This window comes from Peromyscus californicus, unplaced genomic scaffold (genome assembly GCF_007827085.1).
Source record: "Peromyscus californicus insignis strain IS unplaced genomic scaffold, ASM782708v3 Scaffold_6__1_contigs__length_162567912, whole genome shotgun sequence".
Taxonomy (NCBI): domain Eukaryota; kingdom Metazoa; phylum Chordata; class Mammalia; order Rodentia; family Cricetidae; genus Peromyscus; species Peromyscus californicus.
Window position 1 is genome coordinate 86,646,618 of NW_026294584.1, and position 14,188 is coordinate 86,660,805.

The 14,188-nt window shown below is 45.4% G+C and overlaps 1 protein-coding gene across 1 annotated transcript in view; it reads right to left on the minus strand.

Moving 5' to 3' along the window:
* Rmnd5a (required for meiotic nuclear division 5 homolog A) overlaps positions 1–11,800 on the minus strand; it is a 56,687-nt gene extending 44,887 nt beyond the window's left edge. The window contains 1 exon segment of the mRNA XM_052719951.1: positions 11,525–11,800. Coding sequence (XP_052575911.1) covers positions 11,525–11,666 — 142 coding nt within the window. The 5' untranslated portion in view covers positions 11,667–11,800.
* Between the last annotated feature and the right edge of the window lie 2,388 nt (positions 11,801–14,188).

A 14,188-nucleotide genomic window follows, 5' to 3' on the forward strand; every position in this document is an offset into this window, starting at 1 on the left:
ACTGTAAGGTGCAGCTCAGTGAGGGCACTTGCCATGCAGGATCCCCCAATCCAGCAAAAAAAGCCCTCAAATAACTTCAATGTAACCTTTAAAAAATACAATCATATTTTGTTGTTATTGTCGTTTTAGAAAAGTCTCACTTTGCAACCCAGGCTGGCCTCACACTCAGGGAACCTCCTACCTCAATCTCCCAAGAGCTGCTACAGGAATGGGCTACCACACCCAGCTAGCACCTTTTCTCTCAGAAACAGATTTTAAGTATAGTGTTTAAGTATATACACTACTTATAGCATACAGGAATTTAAGGCAGAATCTCCTCTAAACCCAGACAGTCACTTAACTAAATCAGACACAACCGAGTTGGCATCTGTTTTTTGTGATACCTACCTAGACTCCAGGTCTAACTGTGGGCTTCCATGCCTAACCATTTCAGGATTTATGTCCACTAGTTTCACAGAAACAGTATGTTAGAAAAGCATGTTTCCATAGCATCCTGTGCTTCCCAATCAGGGTTTTATGGTTTTTAGCTTTGTGAGACACCTCTAAAATATTTTACTCTACTATGTTCTGATATTAGGATCAAGCCAATCAACTGTCTCACCCATTCAGAGGGCCTGATCCAGTTGGGGGTGTCTCTGTGTCTTTAACACAACTCGGGATATTTTTGTTTTACAAATAAAAACACCAACTTTCAAGTGACTCCTGTCAGAATACAAACCTGTACATTCCTGCCGTGTGGTGATGGCAGGTGTTTGGAAGAGAGAAGGTGGTTAGGACTGAAGAGGAGCAGGAGGACTTGGTGTGCCATACTTGAAAGTAAGTGTGCACACAAAGGCTAGTAGTTCTAGGGGAGGTAGAGGGAGGAAAAGGAGCGTGTACGTATATGCATGTGAAGATTCTGTGGGCTTTTCTCAATGATTTCCCTGGGAAAGGGCACTATTATTCTGGGTTTATGATGGCATTTGGGAGTCACAGGCCACAGTGCTGTTGTGGAGGAGACACTAGACACTCTGCAAGAAGCTGTGTGTGAAACTGCTGGCATGTTAGAGTATGTTGTCAATACCAGACAGTCTCCCATGCTGGGCTTGAAACTGGGCATGTTATGCACCATTATTTTTGTTTTCATTCTGTACAGGATTATTGAGCCGGTGTTAAGATGCATACTTTATAATCCTATTACTTTGGAGATGGAATCAGGAGTGTGAGTTTGGGGCCAGGCTAAGCTACGAAAAGCAAGATCCATTCTAAAAAAAAACAAGAAAACTGCCACCACCAACAAAACAAGTTATTGAATGCCTGTTAGATGCCAGTCACCGTGGTTAAATGTTAGGAGTTGATAGTGTGCTTCCTGTTTCAGTTAATTTCATGGGAATGATACACAGATACATACAACAGATAATAAACAAAAATACCCCGAGTTGTGTTAAAGACACAGAGACATCCACCTCAGTTTCTGTGTAGCAAAGCGCATCACACTCGGGTGAGGTAGCTCAGATTGTACAGGTGCTTGCTGCCAAGCCGGATGACTTTGATCCCTGGAACCCACATAAAGGTGGGCAAGAACCGACTCTTTGAAGTTGTCCTCGGACCACAATGCATGTGTGTGTGTACAAACACACACACATACACACACACACACACACAAATTAATTTTTTTTTCAAAAAAGTACATCCTAATATCAGAACATAGTATCTTAAAAAGGTATCTCACAAAGCTAAAAATTATAAAATTTTTAGTTATATGTTGGTTTTAGTAAACTACAAATGCATTTTTAGCATTTTTAGTATTTTTTAATACCATTTATTTGGTCTATATTTCTCCTTACTCATCACAAAGGTAAGAAACCCATGTGCCCAACTGTGGTACTATTTACTCCATTTGAACCATCTAGACTCAATCAAGTCAAAGACAGTAAAACTGAAAACGAAATTCCTACCCAGTGTTCGAACTTTCAAACTTGTCTAGTACTTACTTCATATGGGGTGGGGGGGGGGGTGATGTAACCAACTGCAGAGACATACTGTTAGCAAAATATCATTGTGAAAACCACAGCTGGCGGGGAGCACCATCGAAATGCAGAAGAGTGAGCGGATAATCAAAGCTCTAATTCAGTTTATAAAAGAGAGCTTAAACGTGTTGATACACCATCAAGTACAGGCTGCCCAGAAGTCATGAGATGAGACCCTCTATAGTGGAGAACATTATAAAACTAGTGAGACAAAAAAACACAAAAAGGCGCTAATATGCAAGATAATTATGATTCAGATTTTCAAAAAGTCTAAAAGCTACTGCCGAAGACAAAAATGAGCTGTCAGATCCCCTAGAAATCACAGACCCTATTTATACATTTTTATGAATATGCTAGAGGCAAAAAAATTAGTTTGTAAATATTACATATACTGCATTTGAGCTCTTCTGAGTTATTTGCACTTTGACAAAATGGACAGAGATCTTAATAGAATTAAATAGAAAACAAAACAGGATACAAGTTTTGATGCAGAGAAACAGAACTCCTTTCAGGAAACATAATCCTAACTATACCTAAATAAAACTCAGACCTTGTAAATTTGCATTCCAGAATTCAATGAAATCAGTTCCTAAAAAATTAAAACAAAACACTTAAACAACTCCATAGGGGCTGGAATTTAAGAGTATTTGCCTAGCATACATGAAGTCTTGGTTCAATCCCAAGCATGGGGATGGGGATGGTATTCACTCCTAACCCTAGCACTGGTGTGGAGGTGGGGTAATGAAGGATGGTTTTAAGTTCAAGGTCGTTCTAGGCTACCTAGCAAGTCCCAGTCCAGTCTAGAATATGAGACTGTCTCAAAATAAACACATAAATAAAATTACAAAGCACAAATTCAAACAAGTCACAAGAATATTAGGTATGATTAAGAAGACTAGAAGGGGATATTTTTATGGTATCCCACTCTTTTAGAGTCTTTTTTTCTTCTTTTGAAACCTTTTGTGTTTTTCAAGACAGGGTCTCACTACGTAGCTCTGGCTGTCATGGAACTCACTATGTAAGACAAGGGTGGCCTTGAACTCACCCAAGTGCTGGGATTAAAGGTGTTCCCCACTATACCCAGCTTAGAGTCTTAATATTTAAAAATAAAATGAAACCAAAACAAACCCACAAAAATGTCAAAAGCGGGGGGGGGGGGGGGGGGGGGGGGGGGGAATGGATGATGATGATGATGATGATGACGACATTTGGATTCAATTAACATTGTCAGAGCCTTGGCCAGTAATGTTCAAGGTGTGTTCCCTCATGTTACTAGTTTCTAAATAGGTTAAGAATTTTAGAATGTGAACAAAGACAAAGAAAAGACATTAGGACTTAAAACTGACTCTTAAAAAGTCACCTGTCCAAAGTGAACATGGCTCTCCTTGCAAAATATTAAGACAGAAACTTGAAAAGCTAAGCCTGATGTTAAAATTAACAAAGGATTATTTCATATGTTAGTACCCTAATGGTGGTCAAGGAGAGCTGTGGCCTTGAGAGCAACCTTAACATCTAGGCTTCCAGCTGGTTCAATAGATAAGAAGAGAACAAACTCACTCATCTTTTTTTCTAGAGGTGGTACACTGAAAACAAAACCTTTTAGGGTCTACTCAAGAGGAGCAAATCTGTAAAGCAAGCACTCTGGTGCTCAAGTCCTGACCGACCTTTTAGAACAGGGCAGTTCTAACAGGCAGAATTCACAGATGAGTGTTCTCATCCAGGGACGTTATTAAAGACCACTCCATCAGACCAATCCTAGAGCAGCAAAAGCAAACAGGAAAACTGAAACAACAAAGTTTGTATTTAAAAGCTCAACTACATGGTACAGACTTGACAGTGTTCTTGGAGCAGAGAACTGACCAATGGCTGTTGTGGGTGGGGGCGGAAGGCTTCAGAGCACATATGACAAGAACTGGAGAAAAAGAAGAAATATGCAGGCATGTGTTTTTAAATGTCTGCTGCACGGTCCTTATTTTTAAAGCCCCCCCCCCAATTCAAAACACAAATACTTAATCTCTAAGTATCTTGAAAATGAATGGTTGAACCCATTGTAACATTTAAATCTGGATTTCTATTTTAAAAATCAAACTTGGGCTTCTCCGACTCTTCCAAACTTTGCTGGTTTTTTTTTTCCTTTGTTCCATAATTATCTATTTCACTCCTCTTAAAACCTTGGATTAACCTTTGATTTTTCCAACCTTTACCCCACTCTGCCAGACTCCATTCCCGCACAAGTCCTGGTCACTCTCAAAGATCCCTTAGGAAGTCTTTACATTTCTACCACTACCACCCAAAGGACAGGCTCATGTCACCAGATCAAACTAAACCTGAGTACTACGGGCAACAGTCCTCCGATCACACCCTGCCCCATTCATACTGAAAATGTCGGTGTCTTCCCTGTTTCTCTCACTGGTGTCCATGACTTTATAGAATGCTTTTATCCCATGTTCCTTCACCATCTTCTTCTCTGCACCTTTGTTCTTGCCCCCTCTTCTGGTTCTCCATCCCATCTTCCTGCTTCCCACATCTCCATGTGCTACTAAAATCTACCACAGGTGGGAAGAGTCCCTGTCCTAGAGCAGACTCCTTTCTCTACCACTCACCAGCACTGGGTCTCTGTGGATGGTCTTGTTTACAAGGCACTGTTTTTGTTTAAAATTCATACCAGTCTCATCCCCCTAATTAGATATAAAGTTCATAGACACTCCTATAAGACTTAAGCCATTTCTGCATATTTCTTTCTGGGATGATTTGTGTTACTACACAGAATTAAGGACATTTAAGAGATAAAATACTCTTAGAAATGGCTTTATGTAAAGCATCAAAGCCATTTCAAACAAGTCCCCAAAGCTGCATGAACTAAGATCTATTCAGCATTTAGAATGATATGAACAGAGTTAGGATACAAGGCTAAAGCTAGGCAGTGGAGGTTGGGCTAGTCACCAACACTTCTCCAAGAACACTACTGTTGACACAGTTCAGAGTTCTTCCATTTTCATCAACATATGTTATGAGCAAATGTGCCTTTCCAGAGGTGGTCTTCTGAAGAATGGGGACACATGTGGCTATGTATCTTCTGACACAGGATGAGCAGAGCTCAAGGTGACCAAGACCAAACTCCAGCTCCAGTTACTAATTAAGGAGAAAGGACACAAAACCAGAAATGTTTGTCTTTTGAGCTCAATCAGTCATCTTCACCTCAATGTGGGGAAAACTCTGAAAACGCAAGCAATCATGGAAAGCATAAATGATGGAAGACAAGACTTCCTGGTGACATCTTTTGTGTCTCAGAAGCCAGCTTTGCTTAACCTGGACCCATTCATTTAGTCATATGTAAAAAAATTCCACTTTAATTAAAACCACCTGAAACCTAAAGAATACTGGATAACACAGAAATCTAAATGAATAATGTTCCAAATAACAAAGAATTATCTCCTACATGAGCCTGGACGGGAATGACTAGCAAAAGTTAAATCTGCTTCTAAGCCCAACTGGAAACACACTGACCTTTTATTTTCCTACTTAAAATAGCCTGAGTAGCTTGGCAACCCATCTATTCTGTTTACCATGCCTGAACAATGGTACAGCCATCCACCCAAACTTTTATTTATGATCCACTCACACGCTACTTGCTACTCTAGATGTAAATTTAGACCACACTGTATTCAATTCAAAGTTCAAAAGTCATTCTTCTCAAGAATACATATATATTATATATATTATATTATCTATATTCTTGAGAATATATTATATATTATATAATCTTGATAATATTAGTGCAATTTCAACAAATGGAGTCTGGTTATGTGATCTAACCTGAGTTAACTAAAAAGTAAGGCTGAATGAGTCTACCAGGCCCTAACTGATACCTTGGTGGTCTAAATGTGAGCTTAAAATGTCACACCCATAGTATTTTTTTCATACTGACTTGCCTAAGTATCTTTGCATCTGATCACTCTCAAACTTAATAAAACAAGAAAGCAGTGGGTGGTGGTAGCATACACCTTTAATCCCAGCACTCGGGAGGCAGAGCCAGAGCCAGGTGGATCTCTGTGAGTTCAAGGCCAGCCTGGGCTACAGAGCAAGATCCAGGACAGGCACCAAAACTACCCAGAGACACCCTGTCTCAAAAAAAAAAAAAAAAACAAAACAAAACAAAAAAAAGAAAGCTTTGACACTAGTTCAGCTATTTTCTGACTCAACAGTAAGATTGTTATAGAAGTCACAGTTTAAGTTTTACAACTATAAATACACACAAAAATGAGTTTTAAGATGCTAATATAGGACCAGCAAAAGGGCTCAAATAAAGGCCTGCTGCCACGCCTGATGACCGGGTTCGATTCCTGGGACCCACATGATGGAAATAGAGAACCAACTCCTGCAAGTTGTCCTCTGGCTGCCACCTGTGTTCTGTGACACTTTCCCATACACACACATACACAATGAATAAATGCAAAAAATTGCTTAAAATGCTTTTATGTATTTATCACTCCACACACAATAGTGTCTTTAACTGACTCACAAAACCTAACCATAGTAAGTTTAAGTACACAGCAAATGCCATTTTAAAAAGTGACACATTACCCCCCACTGCCCCCATTTTTTGAGGTGCTTAGGCAAGCAATCTACCACTGAACCCCATTTCCCTCAATTTTTTTTTTTAATGTTTCTGAAAACTGGCATTTTCATCTGTCTGTTAGGCAATTAGGAGAGCTTAGAACAGGAATGGTGGAGAAGCTTGTTCCCAGGAAGCCTATTTATTGTTTGGATGCAAACTATCTGCATGCATTATCTACTCAAAATAAATAAAATTTAAAAAGCACGAGAACTTTAAAGGGCTAGATATACATATACAGCTCAGTGGTTTAGAGTTTGCCTAGCATTCATAAAGTCCTGGGTTTGATCCCAAGTACAGCCAAAATCCTTTTAGTAATAGTCTAAAAATAACCTAAAAGTAATATGGCACACCCTTAACTATTAGAATTATAATTTCCCAACTACATTTTAAGCATATTGTGAAACTGTTACCAAAATTGTTCAGCCTCTCTTTTGTTCTTCATTCTACCACAAAATGCTAACAAAACAAAAAAAAAATGTATTTTCCACTAGGAAAATGCTAAGGGGAAAAATAATTATCACAAACTAGATTGGCACAATTATCACAAACCAGATCACTAAAACCATTGTGCTTTGGTTTATTATGCCTATTATCCAGTCTATGACCTCACAAGTACCAGTGTCTGAAACTGAGGATAAATCCACATATGTTACTACGAGCCCATGTAAAAACCGAGCGCACGTACATGTCTGAGTAAAGCGTCACCCACATTAGACCCAGGGCATCCTGGAAAAGATCCCAGCCAGCAACCACTATACTCCATTTCTTCCTTCTGAGAAAACCACTCAAAGGTGGACACAACTAAAAGCTATTGTATGCTCCTCTCCTTCCAGTTGAGGAGTTAATGAACCTGAACTTCAATCAAAATAACTCAGCCTACGCAGAAGAATTCAATACAATTCCTGAACTTCTGACAAAGTAGGTGAAAAGTGGTCTTATTGTCCCAGACCAACATACTGGTCCCTGTTTTCCATCTGACATGAATACCTATGTCTATCCCTTTCACTCTGGGCACCCCATTGAGGCCTAGCCTCATGCCTCCATGTCCTATCCAAGGCAACAAAGAGAATCCTCTGGAGTCCAGCTCCATGAAAAGGAATGGCCCGGTTCAGTCAGACTTCTCTAAACTCTCCCTAGCCTCTAATGCCCCTCCATTCTCCTATTATCCTCCTAGCTGCCCTAGAACCTCCCAAACTCAAGGCCTGAATCTCCATCTCAGAGTCTTATACTCCAATATAATTCCTCTAGCAGAAGCTGGACACTACACACACACACTACACACACACGCACAAAACAACAAAACAAAGCCCCACATTTCCCACCCCCTTTCCAGGCTGATGAACTACAGATAAAGTGGCAGAACATAAACTAATTCAGCAGATAGGAGTGACTATCACCTACCACCCTCATTCTCCTGAAGAGTATGCATTAAGAAACCTACATTCTGGCCGGGCGGTGGTGGCGCACGCCTTTAATCCCAGCACTCGGGAGGCAGAGGCAGGCGGATCTCTGTGAGTTCGAGGCCAGTCTGGGCTACCAAGTGAGTTCCAGGAGAGGCGCAAAGCTACACAGAGAAACCCTGTCTCGAAAAACCAAAAAAAAAAAAAAAAAAAAAAGAAACCTACATTCTAAAAAGAGATAATGGAGAAATTTCACATGAAACAACTTTAGGTTACAGAGAGGCAATTTAGAACTCACAGCAGGACTAGTTTCAGGCTAGACCTCTTGGGTGGTGTTTACAACCTGGAGCAATGTGGAAGAGCTTACTAACTCCATTTAAGTACAACCAGTTTCCAACACAAACTTCAGAACTATGGTCATTTATTAGTTGTCTGTGATCCCTCTTACCTCAGACACCCCACTATAGATTCAGAGTAAACCTAAGTGTGGGAGCCCAGTTTGTGGCTTGATTCCATCTTGACTCAGGTCAGAGAGTTCAAGTTTGTCTTTGCTCCTTAAGGCTGGGTAACAGGATATATCACCTAAGGTGTGGTTGTCAAATGTCTTGAGAATTAAGGAGGTATTTATGCTTGTTTGTACCTTGAACCATGGTGTCCTTGAGAGGGGGAGGTCTTTTGCCCCCCTTGCTTTGAGTATAAAAAGGCTGTGAGAAATAAACTTGGGGCTGCAGCAGTATTAACTGGAGCCCTCCCGAACCTATCCTGTGTCTCTGTCTTTTCCTCTATGGTTCTTTTTTTTCCCTAGCTGTTTTTTCTCAGTCTCACTCCCCTATTCAGGACTGTTCCACACATCGGGCAGAACTCAATACCTAAGAAATTATGGCTTTTTAAAATTGGGCTAATCCCTGCTACTGGTACAAGATGCTTTTGAAAGAGGAAGTTATCTACCAGTATATACAATGATCTGTCCTTTATCCGGTCTGGTAGGCTAGTGTTTACAGTCCCCAAGGTTCTAACTTACTCCTTCTCTTCTTCCAAGAATATCACCACTCTAGCTCGGAGCAGAAGATGCAGAGAACCCTGACAGAAGACCCCAATTGGAGCCTCTCTCTCAGATCACAGCAGCCTACCAGACTACTTGCCCAGATGGGCACATTCCAAGTCTTATATAGAGTGGCAAACTCCGCTTTCAGTAGGCATACCTTTAAAGGGGGCATACTTAAGATTGAATGTAATATCCACCGCCCATCACCTACATGAAACTTTAATTTAGAAATTAGCTGCTTCAAAAAGACCATAACCAGATACCAAAGCATGTTTATCTTCACTCAAAAGAACACCAAGAGAAACAAAGAAGACTACATTAAAAACCAGACCTAGTATTTGTGGTGTATGTATTTCTTTCATGTTTTTTAACTACCTTTCATCACTTAATCCTATTCAACTTATTAAAGGAAATTAAAAGAGCTGCCATAGAGAACTGGCAGGCATTTGGTTCACAGAAAGGTAAAAAGATGGGGGGGGGGGGGGCAAAAATCAAGAGAACAAACACAACTGTGTTCTAACAGCACAGCGCACCATAGGTTTTGAGAAAAGTTTCCCTACAAGTAACGAGACCCAAAACCCCTGCCTTGGCAATCTTTAGAGTCATTTTATCCACTGGGGACTGGCATCCATCTCCCTAAAACGAACCGCACACTCACATCTTCCCTCTACTATAGTCATTCCTTGGTAAGGACTCTACGGTCCACCTTCTCTCTCGCTGTAGAACCCTCCCTGTAGAACCCTCCAATCTCTGGTCTGGTCCCCAAAAGGAAACACTCCTTCACCTCTCCAAGTAGAAGCCCTATATTCATTCTCTTTCCCTACTGGCTTCTTCCTTTTTGGTGAAAAGACAACAATGTCTTCTGGGAGAAGGGGTGTGGTGTCTTCAAGCACTGGACTTGAACCACCTTGGACTGCCTTCCACTTCAGTATGCACTGGAGTTTTCTTAGCCCCAATAATCTGGCTTGTCCATGAAATTGTCACGTAACAGCTCAGCAGCCTCTCCCCCTTTTCACTTCTGCTCTCCTTGGTTGTGTTTAGAGCCTAAGATCTTTCATCTCACAGCCTATGATCTCTTCCACTGTCTTCTTAGAACTATCAGAGAACAGAGGTGGTACACCAGTAATCCCAACCACTAGAAGATGAAGACAGGAAGGCCATGAATTCAAAGCTGGCCTGGGCCACACAGTGAGACTATCTCAAACACCACACACAAAAGAAAACAACCAATTTCAGTCTCACGTATACCCCAAGACCTTGCTCTATCTTCAGCAAACCCTTGAACTTTATCTCACGAATCAAAATTCATTAGTTTCCAGATTCCCTCCCACCCCACAGTATTCCGTTTGTACTGACTACATCATCACCACCAAAGCAGTCAGATGTCTTTTCACATGCAGCCATCAACATGTTTTCCATATATCTATATAGAAACCTTACTACAGTTAAAATACACCCCCCCACACACACACACACATTAATATTTCAACCACAATGGCTCCAGCTTAGCTCTTTCCCAGAGTTCCAGAGTGACAGCTGTGTCAGAAGTTGTCAGACTCCTTTACCGGGGAGGCGCAGTCACCCTCAACTGAACTGTCTGGAAAAGGAAGGTGTAGAGGAAAGGAGAGGAGAGAGGGGCAGAGCTAACTAACAATGCCGTCGCCTCACCTGCTACATCTGCATTTATTTCTCCCTGGCTAGCAAGCATCCCTTTAATTTCTGTTCAGCCCACTAAATGACAAGGGCTCGGCCTCTTGAATGAACCCTTTACAAGTCACCTCTCAGAAAGAGTCAGCATTGTGACTCCCAAGTACCAGACTTTTAATGTTATTTTAAAAACACAAAACCCTTTTCTCAAGTTAGACCCGGCATCTGTCCTCCAAGATGTAGGCCAATTAACGAAATAATCTAGACAAAAGCACTTTCTACGGAAACCCCGTTTTTCTGAAGGGATTAACAAGTACAAACTGGACCAGGTTAAGGCAAGTAACTAACAACTCCACAACGGCTCCGTCGGTCTCAAGAGAGGCTCCGGCAGCCTCTGGAGCGCTGAGCGGTCTGCTTCGGCCGGCTTCCTAGGAATCCCGAGTTCAGAAGAGCTGCCTGCTCATCCCCAGTCCAACTCTGAAGTTGCAGGAGAGGCTAAGAACATCCACAGCTAAGAACATCCAACTCTCTAACCCCAGAACCACCGGGGGTGGGAAAAACAAGGTCTCCGAGACCGAGGAACTGGACAGAGCCCTGAGCAGACCCTATTTATCACGCGCACACCTGCGGCCCGCACGACCACGCAAGACCCCGCGCCCCGAGCCGTGTGCAGCGGACTGCTGCCACCCCCCCCAGGCCACCGCGTTTCCGGGTGGGTCCGTGCGAGGAGGGCAAGTCGCCGCGGCCTGGGGACCAGCAGACGGCAGCGACGGGCCCCGACCCCCGCGCGGCCGCCCGCCCTCACCGTGGCTCTGCAGGATCTCGTGCTTGAGGCCGCCGGTGTAGTCGATGAGCTCCTCCAGGCCGCGCTCGCACAGCTGCCCGTAGCCCGAGAACTTGTGCAACACCTTCTCCAGCTCGCGCTCCACCGTCACGCACTGATCCATGCCGGAGACCGCGGCGCTCGGCTCCCCGGCGCTCGGCGGTCCGCAGCGATTCGGCCCGGGCCCCACCGAGGCCGCGTCCTGCTCCTCGTCCCCCAAGGCGGCGGGCGGCGCGGGAAGCAAAGGCGAGGCGGGCGCGCTAGCCGCGGCGCCGGGGTAGCCCCGCGCAGCCCGTGCCCGCCCGCCCCATGGCGCCCCGGCCCCGCCGCTCGCGCTCTCTCGCCCGCCCCACCCGGCGCCGCGTCCCGCCCCGGGCCCCCCTGGCTCTCCGCGTTCGGCTGCCCCCCCGGCGGCGCCGCCGATTGTTTTTGTTTTCAGGGGAACCGGCCGATGACCTGGTTCTCCCGGGCGGCACCAAGAGCCGCGGCCGGGGAGGGGGTCAAGCCTCCCTCACGAGCGGAGGAGGTGGCGCGGGCCGTACCAAGCGCGGGCTCGGTGCGGGGTGCGTGTGGGGCGGGGGGGGAAGCCGCGGGCGAGCGCGGGCGGAGGGACGCGCCGGCGTTCTCAAGGCGTGGGCCGTACCACGCGGGAGGCGGCGAGGGAGCGCGGCGAGGGCGGAGCGAGCGGCGCAATTGGTCCGCGCCGCTGAACAGGGAACTTTAGCGAGAGCGTCAACTACGCGGCCGGTAAACAAGAGGGTGGAAACCGTCCCCGGCGACTCCGCCCAGAAGCGGAAGGCTGACCAATGGACGCGGGAGCTGGGCAAGAGACGAGCGTCCTCCAATCCCTGGCCGAGGCGTAAAACTTCAGCCAATCCGGGATGAGGGGCCAAACCAATGCGTTCGCTGTTGGAGGGGGGTGCCTTGGAGAGCGAGGCGAGCATCTTCTCCTACTGGGAAGCGGGGAGGGGAAGCGAGACAGAAATCAACAGGGCTGTTTTCCCCAGGACTTCGCCCTAATCCCGATTTATGTTCTCTCTGCATGGCATCTTGACCAAAGCTCCGGCGTTGAGGCCCGCCTCCCGGGACGAAAGGCAGTCAGGCCGCCTGTGGGCGGAGGGCTCGGGTGGGGTCGCTCACCCGCTGGAAGGTGGTGGCCCTTCTAGGGATGGCCGGCGTCCGGCGTCGTCCAGTTCTCGTTCCCCGCTGTCCCGCGGCCTTTCCTGTCGCCTCGTCCACGTGCCGGACGGATTGGCAGTGGTCAGGAACACGCGTCGGCGAGCTGGGCAACCTGGCCCTTGCTCCTTGCCCTTACCTTGGCGCAGGCTTTGCCCTGGTTTACCGCGGGGTTCCGGCCTTGGCCGGTGCCCCCTTGCTCACCAGGCTGCTACCCCACTAGCACTTGCCCATGGCTGGGCCTGGGAGAGTCCACCTTCCAGGTCCTGAAGTTGCCAGCTTGCCGGTCCACTCATAGCATCCCCACCTCCACCATGATTGTGTCGACGCTGCCTCCCCACATGTTCTCCATCAATCCACCATCTCTTTTATGGCAGCATCTTTTCCCCGTATCATTTGTCAAAGTCTTAAATAATAATTGTTTGGAGTGTCATGTGTTTGGCTTGCACCACTCAAAGCTGTGAAGGGCAAACACCCTTTGTTGTGGTCTGTTTGTTAGCCAGAACACTGCCTGCACCGTAGTGGACAGACAGCCTTTGTTTCCCTTTAATTAAGGGGGTAACCTTTTTGAACTTCAATTTCCGTTTTCATCGTGTGGAAACAAGTAAGGGAAAAAAGAAACTTCCCTGGGTGGTTAGACTTCGTGGGATAGTATATGATGGCCCGTAATGATAAAGGGTGGTGCTGGGGAGTTGGGAGCCCCAGCTGATGGTATTTCAGGGCTCCGTTTACCCCTTATCACCATTTGTTCTATCCCTCTTTCTTGGCAGATGGCCCTGATTCCTGCTTCTCGAAGATAAAAACCGTTTAGCTCCATCAGCCTTACCATTCTCCCCCAAAGGGTTTCTAGCAAACATCCATTTTGTGAAAATTCTCAGGCACCCAAAGGAACAAAAGGCCGCCTTCCTTTCTAAGACAAGCCGGAGGGCACCGTGCCTCCTCTTACAACTGCCTAGATCTTCCTGGCTGCTGTACTTGCGTTCTTCTTCCTGCTTTGGGACTGCAATGGACTTGACTTAGCCCAGAGCGTGGGCAACCTTCCCTTGACCCCCTGAAGTTTTCCTCTTTAGCTGCCAGACTGCACAGACAGCTCTGCACTTGTGCCTACCCTCGGTCCAACGATCGCCGTGACAGTTTGTCACCTTTTTTAAAAATCTCTCTTTCACCTCCTTTTTCGTAGAGGTTGGTAGAATAGCTAAATGCGATAATCCATAGAAGGCCTTCAACATAATGCCTGGCACAGTAAGAGCTATTATTAGCCACCAATCAAAAATAAACAGTGACTCTTCATTAACTGCAGCTTCAGATCTAGAGAGCTGCCGTGATACCCGGCGTAACCCGTCACAGCCCCGTCGTATTGCCCAGTATTGTCACACTCTTAGTGTGAGCTGAGCACGCAGCTCGTTCATAGCCCCACCCCACCCCTGCAACAGGACAAATTTTATTTATTGCTAACGCCTGAGCCTGCAC